Source organism: Chrysoperla carnea, chromosome 5, assembly GCF_905475395.1.
Source record: "Chrysoperla carnea chromosome 5, inChrCarn1.1, whole genome shotgun sequence".
Taxonomy (NCBI): domain Eukaryota; kingdom Metazoa; phylum Arthropoda; class Insecta; order Neuroptera; family Chrysopidae; genus Chrysoperla; species Chrysoperla carnea.
The window spans coordinates 74,101,813-74,115,528 of record NC_058341.1 but is presented as its reverse complement, the minus strand read 5'-3'; the positions used below and the strand labels follow the sequence as shown (position 1 = coordinate 74,115,528).

At 34.9% G+C, this 13,716-nt stretch overlaps 2 protein-coding genes across 2 annotated transcripts; both read right to left on the bottom strand.

Moving 5' to 3' along the window:
• Positions 1 to 288: 288 nt before the first annotated feature.
• Positions 289 to 2,406, bottom strand: LOC123299938 (piggyBac transposable element-derived protein 3-like). Its single transcript, XM_044882361.1, has 2 exons — positions 2,175 to 2,406; positions 289 to 2,099 (listed from the first exon to the last, which is right to left on the bottom strand). The coding sequence occupies exons 1-2, from the start codon at positions 2,386 to 2,388 to the stop codon at positions 391 to 393; spliced, it is 1,923 nt and encodes a 640-aa protein (XP_044738296.1). The 5' UTR covers positions 2,389 to 2,406; the 3' UTR covers positions 289 to 390.
• Positions 2,407 to 11,757: 9,351 nt separating this feature from the next.
• LOC123301430 (general transcription factor II-I repeat domain-containing protein 2A-like) lies at positions 11,758 to 13,182 on the bottom strand. The gene has a single exon (XM_044884167.1). The coding sequence runs from the start codon at positions 13,180 to 13,182 to the stop codon at positions 11,758 to 11,760; it is 1,425 nt and encodes a 474-aa protein (XP_044740102.1).
• Positions 13,183 to 13,716: the final 534 nt, after the last annotated feature.

Sequence of the window (13,716 nt, the reverse complement as noted above, 5' to 3'; positions counted from 1 at the left end):
TCTGCTGAGAACGTTTACCTCAAAAGATTCATTTTAACGCGTGCTGTATGTGCAGTGGCATCATCTTGTTGAAACCAGGTATCCTGTAATTGCATTGCATCTAGAGTCGCCTGGAAAAACTCTTGCAACCAACATAGTTAAATAATGATCAAAATTCACAGTTAACCCTTAGATGCGCGAATTTTCTATTTTGTTAAAAAAAAATATATTTTGTAACTTAGCTTCTATACTTACAGGGAAAAATATTTAAAAAAAGATTGACTTAGTTTTTATGTAATTTTTTTCATAAAATGTGTTGGTTGTTTAAAAACCACATTGCGCATTTAGGGGTCATTATGATGTATGAGTAAGTAAAAATGAAGTGATTTTTTTAATCTATATTTATTATGTTTATTCAGTATGGTACTTATAGTAACAATTTTTCTGTTTGGTGTCGCATAAAGATACCTGACATTTTTCACACTTTTTAAATGTGTATCCAGTACATTTGGGGTATTTGCATCGTTGCTGTTTTTCTAACCAAACTGACCAGTGTGATGTTTGGTCCAACCTAACATTTTTAGACGGAACTGACTGAGCTGATGTGCGACTCCTCTTCATTTCAAGTTGAGCCTGTATACTGCTGGTACTGGGACGGCCACGCTTGCAACCACTGATAGGCAACCCAGTCTGACACAATGTCTCTGCAACGTCTAATCTAAATTGAGCTAAATTTAACAATTTGCTGGTACCCAGTTGATTGTGCACTTTCTTGTACATTACCCATGAGTTGATGACACAGAGGTCCAAAAAGTGGTAAAAAAGACGCATAGTCCATTTCCTGCTCTTCATCGTTATGTGATAGCGTCCTATAAAAGAATCTAACAGGTCCACCCCTCCCATGTGAGTGTTATACTCACGAATTATTTTGGGGCATGGGATCTCAACTCTTTCTTTCCTCCTTTTGTCGAATCTTGATACAGTGGTGGCTGGTTCGGCACCTACGTAAGTTGAAAGAAGATTGACAGGCTTGTTATCTTTCCAAACAACTGCGCTCACTTCAGTACCATCTACATTCGCTACGTTCTCTTCGTAAAAACCCCTTGCAACATTTTTTTTCATTATTGTTCTTTTATCTGGTAATTTAGAATTTCGTACGCGGTTTACCCGAACTGTCCCTAAAGAATATATTCCTTCCTTGGCCAAATAGGTGAGAAGCGGCAAAGAAGTATAAAAGTTGTCGAAATATATTATGTGGTTTACATGACGAGGTACCATTCGAGCCAACCTTATGACAGTGTTCCCAGATTCTCCTAAATCTGGTTCTCCTGGTAAAGATGCAGTATTTTTATTGCCTCCTCCTGCATATAGCTCAAATTTGTGAGCATATCCTTGCAGACTGCAGATAAGGTACAATTTGAAGCCCCACTTGTGTGGTTTGTTAGGCAAGTACTGTTTTATATAGTGGCTCATTTTTGTAGCGCACATCTGCTCGTCTATGGATAGCCTTTGATCCATAGGGACGGTGCCAAACACATGATTTAGTGTTTCGATAAGTGGTCTGATCCTATAGAGTCTATCATAATCAGGATGTTCCTTTGGGAGACATTTAGTGTTATCAGCAAAGTGAATAATCGATCTTACTTTTTCAAACTTCTTTTGTGACATGGTGTTTTTGATAAGATCATATCCAAATTTATCACTCCAATATAACCTTGTATTTGGAAATTTTATGACGGATGTAAAAACTAGTATGCCTAGAAATTTATTTAGTATATTTTCGTTTATAGTCTCTGGGTTAGATATTTGCTTTTGTGTGGCATAAAGGTTACTTTCGTAAACAATTTCTTTTTTCAAATTTGGAGTAAAAAAATATGAAAAGAATTCAAATGGTGTATTACAATTCAATAAAGCTTCTGGTATTTGAGTATTACCTCTAAACACAAGGTCATCTTCATTAGTAACGAGATTTCTTTTTTTCCATAGTAGGGGCCTGTTTCTTTGAGGTGCTCCTGGTATGCTCACTTCTTCATCATTGCTTTCTTCAAGGGGAGGGTCCTCCTGTTCTTGCGCATTTTCCGTATCCTCAGTAACTAATGGAGGATCTTCATTCATCTCATCTAATTCAATGTTTTTCAATTCATCTTCATTTTCAAGATCATTCATAAGCTCGTGAACGTTTCGGTAATAATTACCTTCATCCTCCGGTTCAGAGTCCGAACCATCCAATCCGTCTTCCGAGTCATCAAGTTTCTCTAAATATTCTCTTATTTCACTATCTAACAAGCCTAACGAGCGTGGCATGCTGAAAAACCCAAATAACACATTTACCATACATGCATAAAATACATACCACCAATGCGCACTGTTGTTTTTACACAACAAGCATAAATTAGGTCTTATCACCATGCTTTATGATTTTTTTTAATAAATTGTAAATTAAATATAAAATTAATGATATAACAAACAATTATACATATAATCGAATGACTTACTTGCGAAAATTGTGATTCAAAAACTGCAGCCAATTTTTGTTATCGACAAAAAGTTACGGATTGCCGCGCTTTTACATAAGATCAGATGTTATGTCAAAGCAAATGTCAAATTCAATTTTACCAACTTAAAAAATTATTCTTTATTCGTTCAGAAACATGTTAGTTCTATTTATTAAAAAAAAAAAAAAAAAAACTGGTCATTTATCTATGCGTTTCATTTCGTTGTTTTTAAACTACACTGCGCATTTAAGGGTTAAACACAGAAAAGAACACATTGACATCAAGGGGCATGGTCATGTCTTTTTTTGTATTTCATAATCCCGTTCTTACAATTGCTGGACCACGCACATTTTATACGCATATGAATGTTCATTATGAAGAATTTGTTGGAGAGAACGTTTTGAAATGCCAAGAACAAATTTTTGTTGTCGAACAGAGCGTTTCGGAGATTGCAGTACTACTGCTCTTACTGTTTCGGCATTTTGTGATGTTGTATTACTTCTCTCAAACTCTTTTGTGCAGAGGGCTTATTCCCTGTTGTTCTAAATACATTTACCCAATTTACAATCGAATGCCGTCCAGGACACGCCCACATGGGGGAATTGCACTTCAACACAAAATCAGCGCTACTCACGAATCCACTGCGTTATGATATCTGAACAACAGATAAATATAAACTTCCCGCGTTTCTCTCTAAACCACGCCCCACTCTCTCCTCTCTCAAACAAACAGCGCCGCCATTGCGTAAATTCTATAAATGCGATTTTCCACGGCCCACTATGCACTTAAAAACCTAATAAACCTAAAAAATAATCTGGAATTTTTATTTTTGGGTGAAATAAATGCTAAAATTAAAGCTCATACAATTTAAATGTTGCCAAAAAGATATTTTTGTGATGTATTTTTTTGCGGTCGCGCTGCGCTGGCTTTCTAACCAAACATTAAACTTTATCGTCCTTGATCTGTTTGGTTATAGGTTTATGCTATATTATACAAAAGTTATGCAACCAGGCTTGACAACAGTAAAATACCTCTCCAACACTTAATTTTGGAAGGGGTTGGTTCTGCTGCCAATCAAAGCAAATTTTAATAACTTTATCCTCATTTTGTCATTTAGTAGACTAAAGAATTTCTTAGCCCTCAACTTGTGCAATCGATATTCAGCGCATGATGTTTCTTATCTCTAAATCATTTGCATTTTTACTATAATTTTCTTTAGTTTTCTTGCTACTTGGGCATTTAATTTCTATTGTATAATTATTTTCAATAATACCATCTAGTGCGCCAACAATCAAAGGATTCTGTTTAGATATACATAATCCTCATTTTCTTGATTTTTTGCCCAATTTTTTCTCTAGAGTTTTTCTTACACCATCTTCCAAATTTTTACCCCGTTTTATTGCAGAGGTTTCTACGGTTCTTCCTCCAAGAATACTTCCACTAAAGTACCATCAGCTGTTTTGCACCTGCTTACTTCAAAATATTTCGAAGCAGTAATTCTCCCATAGCGTAACTCGTACCATAATCCACTTCTATGTTGATTCCTGGTCTTCTTTTCTGCGTTTTTACTTTATTATATTATAAATAGTGTTGTGATCGAATAAAAAATCGATATCGGGATTTAAACGGAAATACACGTTTTGAGGGTTCCTTATTCCAAAAAAGTGGTTTTTAAAAAATGTTGCGTCCGTCGGTATGTCTGTTACCAAACTGGAGCCTTCAATTTTCAACCGATTTTTCTCAAACTCGGTACATAGGTTCAGTTTGGTCATAATTCCAGACGATTTTTTCATTTTTTCCCTAGGCCTTTTTTAAGGGTACTTCCCTCTAGGCCAAAACAGTATTTTTGGGGTTTTCTCAAAAACGGCTCTAACGATTTCGATTAAACTGGGCACAAGGCTAGACCTTAAGGTGTTCCTAGGATTGGCATAAACCACATATCCGGGAAAATTCGAGAAGGCCCACATTCTTGGGAAAAACTTTTTTTGGGTTTTCTCAAAGACGGCTTTAAAGATTTCGATTAAACTGGGCACAAGGCTAGACCTTAAGGTGTTCCAAAGATTGGTATAACCCACATATTCGGGAAAATTCGAGAAGGCCCACACCGTAGGGAAAACCTTTTTTTTGGGGTTTTCTCAAAAATGGCTCCAATGATTTCAATTAAACTTGACACAAGACTAAACCATAAGGTGTTCCTAGGATTGGTATAAGCCCCATCCGGAAAAATTCGAGAAGGCCCACACCCTAAGGAAAACCTTTTCAAATACAGGAAAATGGGATTTTCTAGGGAGAGCCTGGGGCGACAATAGTGAAACTTCGTATCATGGTTTATATCAACAAGGTCCTAGGTTTGATATAACTCCCATCTTGAGCCATGGAGCTGGAGGGGATGAAATCGTCAAAAGTGGTCAAATCAACCCTACCCAAAATTGATAAAATATTATTTAAAATGTCTTTTGAAGTAACTTTTGTAACTTGGTAATCTATGCTTAACCTCACCCTTACGAAACTACATCCTTCTAAATATTGTATTAAATCCAATAAATACCTAAGCCTGTTCCTCATTACCGTATGATTCCAAATATACCGCTATGCTTATATCTATAGTTGCTATAATTAAAATAAATTATTTATATCAAATAATTTATTATATCAATTTTATAAAAACATATCAATTTTATGATATAACTAGCTGACCCGGCAAACGTTGTTTTGCCATTTATATTATTTCTAGAAAACATTTTTTTAGTTCAATATAAATAACGTATCTACTATAAGTGTGCGGGGATGTACTTATAATCGAAAGCGTTATAAACAATAAAAGTATGCTTTAGTTAGGGTAATAAATAAATCTTTATTAAAGTAACGAATATATTTGAAAGTACAATTCTTGATAGCTATCTAAACATCAAAAATAATTATTCATATTTTTACTATCAATTATTTAAGTTGAAAAAAAAAAAAATTAATCTCTCAGCGCAATAGAGTGAACAATATTCTTGGTTAGTCCGTCATTAGCCAACACAAACAAACTGGATGGTTTTCCGACGCGAGAACATGCCACATATAGTTGTCCGCGGGAAAAGCATGGTGTTTCCAAATCTAAGCCACATACAGACAATGTCTGGCCTTGTGACTTATTGATCGTCATAGCGAATGCCAATCTAATTGGGAATTGAGTGCGTTTGAATTCAATTGGCGCATCTGTAGGAATCAGGGATTCGTGGCAGCAATACATTTTCGCCTTGAAACTTGCCATTCAAGATGATGGCTTCAATAACGTTTTTCATTAATGTTTTAATGACTAATCGTGTGCCATTACACAGCCGCGATGGGTTTAAGTTACGAAGCAGAATAATCGGAGATCCAACCTTCAATTGTAAATGGTGTGGTGGCATGCCTGGCAAATCCAATGAATTTAAAAACTCAATTGGATAATTCACAGTCTGTTGGTAACACAAACTGCATCGATAGATTTGTATGACACCAAGTCTCCAGGTAACAACTGTTGTATCTTCAAATTTAACCCTTTGACGTCCACATTTTTAGCTGCCAAAATCGCTCTTTCTGCCAGCCACTTATGATTTGCATATTGTGTGTGTACGTCGGGAAATATGTGATCGATAAGAGTATTTTACGAGTCGATGATTGTGCAGAAGTCCGTCTCCAATTTTATGCACCCAGTATTTTCATGTACAGCAACTTTTCCATCGCCAATATCTAACAGTTGTTTAGAGAAAGTTTCGGCGGATGGATCCTGAAGCATTTGAACGCGCATGTTCACCGTGAGTTGTACTTTTTCAACATTACGCCATAGTCGCGATGATTTTGAGCAAGCGTTGATTTCATCAGCGTACGTTGAACGTGGAATAACGGAAAGTGCTTGTCTGAAATCAACTGAAAGGAGTAACAAAGTGCCGCCAAATAATTTATCGTTGTTTTTTATATCCTTTAATGTCCTATCCAATGCCTCAAGCGAATGTTTGTGTGCCATAATGCATTCATCCCAGATAATATTTTTACATTGTTTTAGCACTGTGGCCATAGACGATTATTTTTTTATGTTGCACACTGCATCTGGATTATTTTGAATGTTCAACGGTAGCTTAAATGCTGAATGAGCTGTTCTGCCTCCATCTAATAAAGTTTCTGCAATGCCAGAAGATGCAACGGCCAATGCGATGCCATTTTTTGATCGTATCTCGGCAAGAAGAAGCGAAATAAGGAATGTCTTGCCAGTTCCACCTGGTGCATCCAAAAAAAAGAACCCTCCTTGTCCTGCTGAAACTGCCAGCATAGAGTAATATGCATTTTTTGTATTCTAAGTCATGACAAAATAAAAATAAAAATCTTGCAAAAAAAAATTAAAGTTTTTAATTAATAAATAAAAAATAAGGATTGATCTTAGAGGGGTGAAAATTTAGGGTTGTATGTATTTTAGTATGATTATCATAAAAAAATAAAAACAAAAAATTTTGTCAAAAAAAAAAAAAAATTTAAGGGTGGACCACCCTTAACATTGAGGGGGATGAAAAATAGATGTTGTTCGATTCTCCACCCTAGCCGATATCCTTGCAAAGATTCACGAAAATCGGTCGAGCCGTTTCGGAGGAGTTCAATTACGCACCCCGTGACACGAGAATTTTATATATTAGATAAAGTCTTGTCCGATGTTTCGGACCGTTTATTCATTAATATTAATTTCATTAAAAAAATGTGTTATCTGTTTCTAAAATTTATCACTATCATTATTTTTTGTATTACACATTAGGTAATGTAATGAGAGAGCATATTAATTTATTTGCTAATAAAATCATTTTCATATTTTAAGTATTGACATGAAGTAATTTTTCGTTTTTTTGATTCTACCAAAAAATCTTCCACCACACTAGACACTTTATCAATACTTTCTACTTCATCAATTTTTGCCTTCTTTTTCTCATCTCCTTAGAGCTCATTATTTTAATTTAAGATCCAACCTTTGCTAGTGTAAATTTTTTTAAATAGCATTCTATTGAAGTGCATGAGGGCTCTTTGGTATGACGATGACACCACATTAAAAAAGCAGCAGCATATTTAAAACCACCAGTCGATGCAGGGCAATCATGGCATGTCACCTGTAACACATTATCTTCTTGCTCATCTCTACAAGAAGAGTAACAGAATGCCGACATGTCTCAACATACGGTCGAAATTCCGTGGAAATGCGATGTCGAACGGTTGAAGTCTTATAATAGCTCTACATATGGAAGCGAAAAATTCGTCAACACACATGTTAGTATAATATAGATCTAGAGCTCTATTTTTTAAATCTGATAGCTCTTTGTCTGGTGATTCTGGGTTTAACAGTGCTGTAATCCACTCGACCAATGGTTTTAATGGTCTTCCCCAGATTACTTTATAGCCTAAGAATTTTAAATCATGATCAATTTTAAATTGTCTTGGATTAGTCACTTTTTACAATATTAATTTCCATTCCAATACGTGACACAAATTCGCTACACCATTTTAAGTCCCACTAGAAGATATAAACGAATCCAATTTATAAGGATGGTATTAAAAACTGACCCTATTAACTGAGTAAAATAGCTATCACTAGCTATTCCGGAACTCTTCATATACCTACTTCCGAACAAGAGCCTAAATGGCCGAGCGTTCTTAGGCGTTAGAATTTGACCGGTCGTCTATTTAGACGTAGGTTGCGGGTTCGAATCCAGGCAGCGGCAGTGTGAACAATTAATTAAAATCATAATAATGGGGGCGGTAAAATTGATCACATTGTCGTCGCTTGGATAAGAACAAAGCAAACGAATCCACCCAAAGCAAATTGTAATTGTAAATATGTATGAAGTTAAATAAATAAAGAATAACAAATAATAATGTGGGTGGCCTCTGTTATAAGCGCATATGTCAGAGAAACGGAGGTTAAACCCCATTATTTTATTATTTTATTATTAAAAAGAGTTACAGCAAATGGCTTGGAGAGCAGTTTATGTTCTGAACATATTGTACATTTTATGGTACATGTATTTTGAGTTCTTTGTAGCTGCACATACTTAATAGCATCGTCCCCGTACGATTCTCTTGTAGATCTGTTCACAAAAACAATAGTCTTAATTTGACAGTTACATAGGGAATAAAACATAGACCACCAATTTTCAATATTTTTTATTAATTAGGTATACCTAACCTAGCACTTACATAAAAAAGCAGTATAGTATAATAATTAATTCTTACAAAGATTGTAGCAGAAAAAAAAAAGTAACCCTTATTGGGGTTAAATCTGCTAAAAATGAAATTTAGATTGTAATCAAAATTTCCAAAGATTTAAATCGCTATATTGTAAGATAAAATTGTCAATGAAAAGCGTGTGTGGGCCCATAAAGCATGTGCTAATCGGAGTTAACACATACCCCAGAGGAAAAGTAGACCTTCCACATGGTATGCGGACGTAGCCGTGTGAAAATAGGAATCGGCTTCACCGAAATCCCATACTCTGTTTTGGCGCTGCAAGAAAGATGAATGAAAGATTATTTTACTATGTACAAGAGATAATTTATTTATCAACCAAAGTTTTCATTCGTTATGAATAAGTATGTACAATTTATAAATTCAGAAAAAGGTATATACAAATTATATATGTACAAATCAGAAAAACAATTTACCAATATAGTAAAAATCTTTCAAACAATATAATAATCTCACTACAAGTGATAATTAAGAAAAAAAAATTATAACCAAAAATAATTAAAGTATGATTGGCTTTAGAATAACACGTGCGAACATTTTGAAGCTATTAATAAACCAAAATGTTAGATTAATTATATTAAACAAATAAAATCATAGCTCACCGGATTAATGGTAACACAAAATTGTCACGACCATTTCAGTAAATCTAATTATCAATAATTAGTTTAATCAAATTTAAAATATATATTTCTCCCATTATTCATGGTTAGGTCCCATTCTGTATGTATGTACGCTATGCGTACTCAGTCAATTAATTTGACTTAACTGTTCAAGTGCTGATGTTAGAAGAAGTAAGTATATATATCACAAACATGACCATAGCTAGGGCGAGGAGAGCGCCATTGGTCAGTAACTAAAAACATACGTATTTAAATAATAGGCTTGTTCCAATAATCAGGTTTAAGTATGAAATGTTCGTTAGGTAACAAAAATTTCATAACAAGATGTTTTAACATTCCGGAATTCGGCAGAACAGATGTCTGGACTGCATACAAAGAACTTAAGCAATTATCACAGAATCACCGATCTTGATACCATTGGAGATAGCAAGATGCCTCTCACGGTACTGACGACCCTGCTTCCTTTTTGAAGAATATTATTAATCTCCATCTCTTCATTCCCATTTGCTGTAATTAAGACACCTAGGTATTCGAAATCTTGAACACTTTGGAAGGAGTACGTTTTCCTAGGTGTTTGAATTTTTGTACGTTTTCCTAGGTGTTTGAATCATGGTTTTGTAAATTAACATATTTTGTTTTACGATCAATTTGGTTCCTCAAAGGAATATTTAAAGTGCCTATAGAAGACCTTGTGGTCATATATTGCTTGACAAGTACCATGGCAATTTGTTTCAAATATTCTCGACGTAGCATCAAATGTTGAGTATTGGCTTTGTAAATAATTTGACTGTTTATACCGGCAATATTCAACATTGAAAAAAACAATCTCATTGGCCATCTGCGAGTCATCCTCCCAACAGAATATTCTTCCTTCATTTGGTCAACCAAGTCAACACCACCTTTAGTACTATTATAAAATGTTATTATTTCAGGTTTTGCAGCAGGCCCGGTGCTTTCATCGATTGTATCATCTTCATGCAAAGTTGATAATAGTAATACTATTTTCTTTTGCTTTTTATTTGGAACATAAGATAGTAAAACTTTCCAGTCGCCAAATCCAAACATTGAAGATGGCTTCGCCCGGTCTTTGGTGTTCAAAAAATTTGGTGGAATTTTTTTTTTATTTTTACGTAACGTTCCAACAATAGTCGTTCTATAATCATTTAGCAACTGATCAGCAAGAGGTATCGAAGTAAAAAAGTGGTCCATAGTGATGTTGCGGCCAGTGTTGAGGATATTTTGGGATAATCTTTTTACCAAAGCCTTTGCTGAATTATCAACATTGAACTGCCCTGGAGGTTGTTTCCCAGCATACACCTCTAAATTGCTAGTGTAAAATGATTTCGCATCAACAAGTGCATAAATTTTTATGCCATATTTGGCAGGTTTATTAGCCATATATACCCGGAACTTACATCTACCTCTGAAGGATTCCAGCATCTCGTCTATAGTACAATATTCTCCGATTTGATAATGTTCTTGACAGTATGAATTAAATTTTTTTAAATATTTCGCATAGCTGCCATATTGTCATGAGTAGCACGCTCTGTTCTGGTGTTCATATCATCAAATCGCAGATGTTTAAGTAAAAAATAAAACCTTTTTATAGACATAGTTGCCCTGAAAACGTCAGGGGCGGTCCCATCATTTACCCACATTTCTTGAATATTTGCGTGATTCATCTTTTTTAGACCAGCCATCAGCAATAATCCGATAAGAGCTTTCACTTCGATTCTGTTCGTCTCTTTTGCATTTCTCTCACGGGAAAATTTTTTTTGGTTAGCTCTTATGTATGTATTAGTATAAACACAATATCATCAATCATTGATTCGGTAATAAACAAATGAAAACATTCTACAGGTGTTTTATAGTTCAAAGCTTCCTCATCCTTCACTCCGGGCCTGCCGATTACAATATTTTCCTGTCTTGTCCGGATATTTGGTCGTAAAGGAGGGTGAATAAGCCATTTCGTGCCATCAAACGTTGCTAACGAGAGTGGGGGCAGCTACTAAGAAGCGTAAGTCTAACGGCTAGTTATTTTAAAAAATATGAAAGGTTTTTTAGCGCGGGCGGCAAAATGCTCGTAGCGCGCCCACTCTAGGGTTAGCTGTTAACCCATACTGTATAGCTACATGCTCTAGATCAGGGTTGCCCAACCTTTTTTTGTCCGTGGGCCGGATTCATCATAACATACGATTTCGCGGGCCGGATTCTTTATAATTGCATATCTTAGTAACACCTTTGAAAAAAATTCAACATTTTCAATGAATTCACGAATATGTTTGTGCTGATTCATTTTTTTTAAATATTTATAAATTTTATGAAAATGTTGCGTTTTTTGATTTATTTTTAGAATTAAATGAAATCATAAAAGGTTAAAATTTCAAAAGAACAAAATCTGTACTCACGATTTATTAATGTGAAGTCTGATGTTGTTTTTCAGAAACTAATTTTTTAATATTTGGTTCAAGTTGAGTGACGTTCATCCTTAATATGGAATGAAGGTGATCATCTGAAAGTCGAGCGCGAGACGCTGGTTTGGCTCTTTTTAAAGTTGAAAATGTTTGTTCACAAATGTACGTGCTTGCAAACGCCGTTGTCATTTTCATTCCAAGGTTTCTCAAATTCGGATAAGAATCTAACGCTGCATAAAAATCTGGTAAGGACTTCTCGCGAAAAAGATCCTGTAATGGTGTTTGGCATTGCAATTCAATTAATTCTAATTGTAAATCACCTGGCGCCGTAGAAACATCCACTGTAAAAGGATTTTCAAACAAGCGTATTTCATTTTTAATCCGGTGAAAATCTGCAAATCTATCTTCGAAACTTTTGCTGAGTAATTGCAGCATCTTGGTAATTTTTTCACTTGGAAAATGATCATTTTTCCTTTCTTTACGTAAAGCAGTGCAAGTCGGAAAGTGCGTCAACTGTCCTTTTTCCGTTTGCTGTATGAAAAGCTTTAATTTTGTTTGAAACGCACATAAATCAGCATATACATGGGAAATAAGTTTGTCTTTGCATTGCAATTTGAGATTAAGTTCATTTACATACGCAGTTAAATCACAGAGTATAGCTAAATCCCACAGCCACACAGGGTTACTTAGTTCGTGGAGCTGAGTTGATTTTTCAATAAAGAATATATCAATTTCATGTCTCAAATCAAAAAATTGCTGTAGTACCCTACCGCGGCTCAGCCAGCGGATTTCGCTATGATAAACCACATCACCATATTCGGCTTCAATTTGTAAAAGAAATTCTTTGAATATTCTGTGATTCGTAGAATATGATCTTATTAAATTTACGGATTTAGTAACTACCTTCATAACATGATCTGAATTTAAAATTTTTCCACAAAGATTTTGTTGGTGAATGATACAATGTATATCCAACGGCGGTGATCCATTTGATTCCAGCACTTTTTTCCTTAATCTGGCTACTAGCCCATTGTGCCGACCAACCATAGATGGAGCGCCATCTGTAGTTATGGCCGTTAATTTATTCCAGTCAAGGTTAAGATCATCAAAAATTTCGGATACTTCCTTAAATAAATCTTCACCCGTAGTAGTTGTTTTAATACTTTTCATTGCAGCAAGTTCCTCCGTAACTTCAAAACTATTATTTATTCCACGGATGAATACAAGCAATTGCGCAATATCAGTCACGTCCGTAGATTCATCTGTAGCAATGGAAAACATTTTGAACTGACTTGCTTTTGATTTTAATTGTACCATAAGATCACTTCCTAAATCTTCTATTCTTCGTGTCATTGTCATACGTGATAAACTCACAGATTCGAATGCACTTTTTTTTTCCGGGCACACTTCTTCCACTACCGCCATTAAGCACCTTTTAACAAATTCCCCATCTGAAAATGGATGAACTTCTTTGCCTATTATGTGACCTACTCGATAGCTAGCTCGCACAATCGACTCATTAATATTTTTCGCGTTGTTAAATACTTTGGTTAATCCGCCAATTTCACTTTGTAAATTTGTAATTTTATTTTCGCGGCACACACCGACGTATTTGTTATATGTCTGCTTATGTTTGGAATCGTAATGTCGTTTGATGTTATGTTCTTTAAATACAGATAAACTTTCCTTGCAAATAAGGCATAAGCATTTTTCCCCTTGCGCCACAAAAAAGTACATGTTTGTCCATTTCTCTTGAAAAACGCGGCACTCACTATCCACTTTACGTTTTTTCGTCGACATTATTTGGGGTAAAAATATTCAATATTATAAAACTTTCACAAAATTAAATTTATAATTTTTAATAACTTATTTATCAAAAATTAACTTAAAGTTTTCACAAAAGTTATTGTAAACATATGTGAGCATCTCCTATGAAATAATTACCACAAGTAACTCCAT

Bases quoted from the DNA above. Each gene is read 5' to 3' on its own strand.
- LOC123299938 (XM_044882361.1), bottom strand. From the start codon at position 2,388: ATGGTGATAAGACCTAATTTATGCTTGTTGTGTAAAAACAACAGTGCG. The intron at 2,100-2,174 runs GTAATTATTACC...ACATTGAATTAG, and splicing joins CTCTGAACCGGAGGATGAAG to ATGAGATGAATGAAGATCCT.
- LOC123301430 (XM_044884167.1), bottom strand. From the start codon at position 13,182: ATGGCGGTAGTGGAAGAAGTGTGCCCGGAAAAAAAAAGTGCATTCGAA.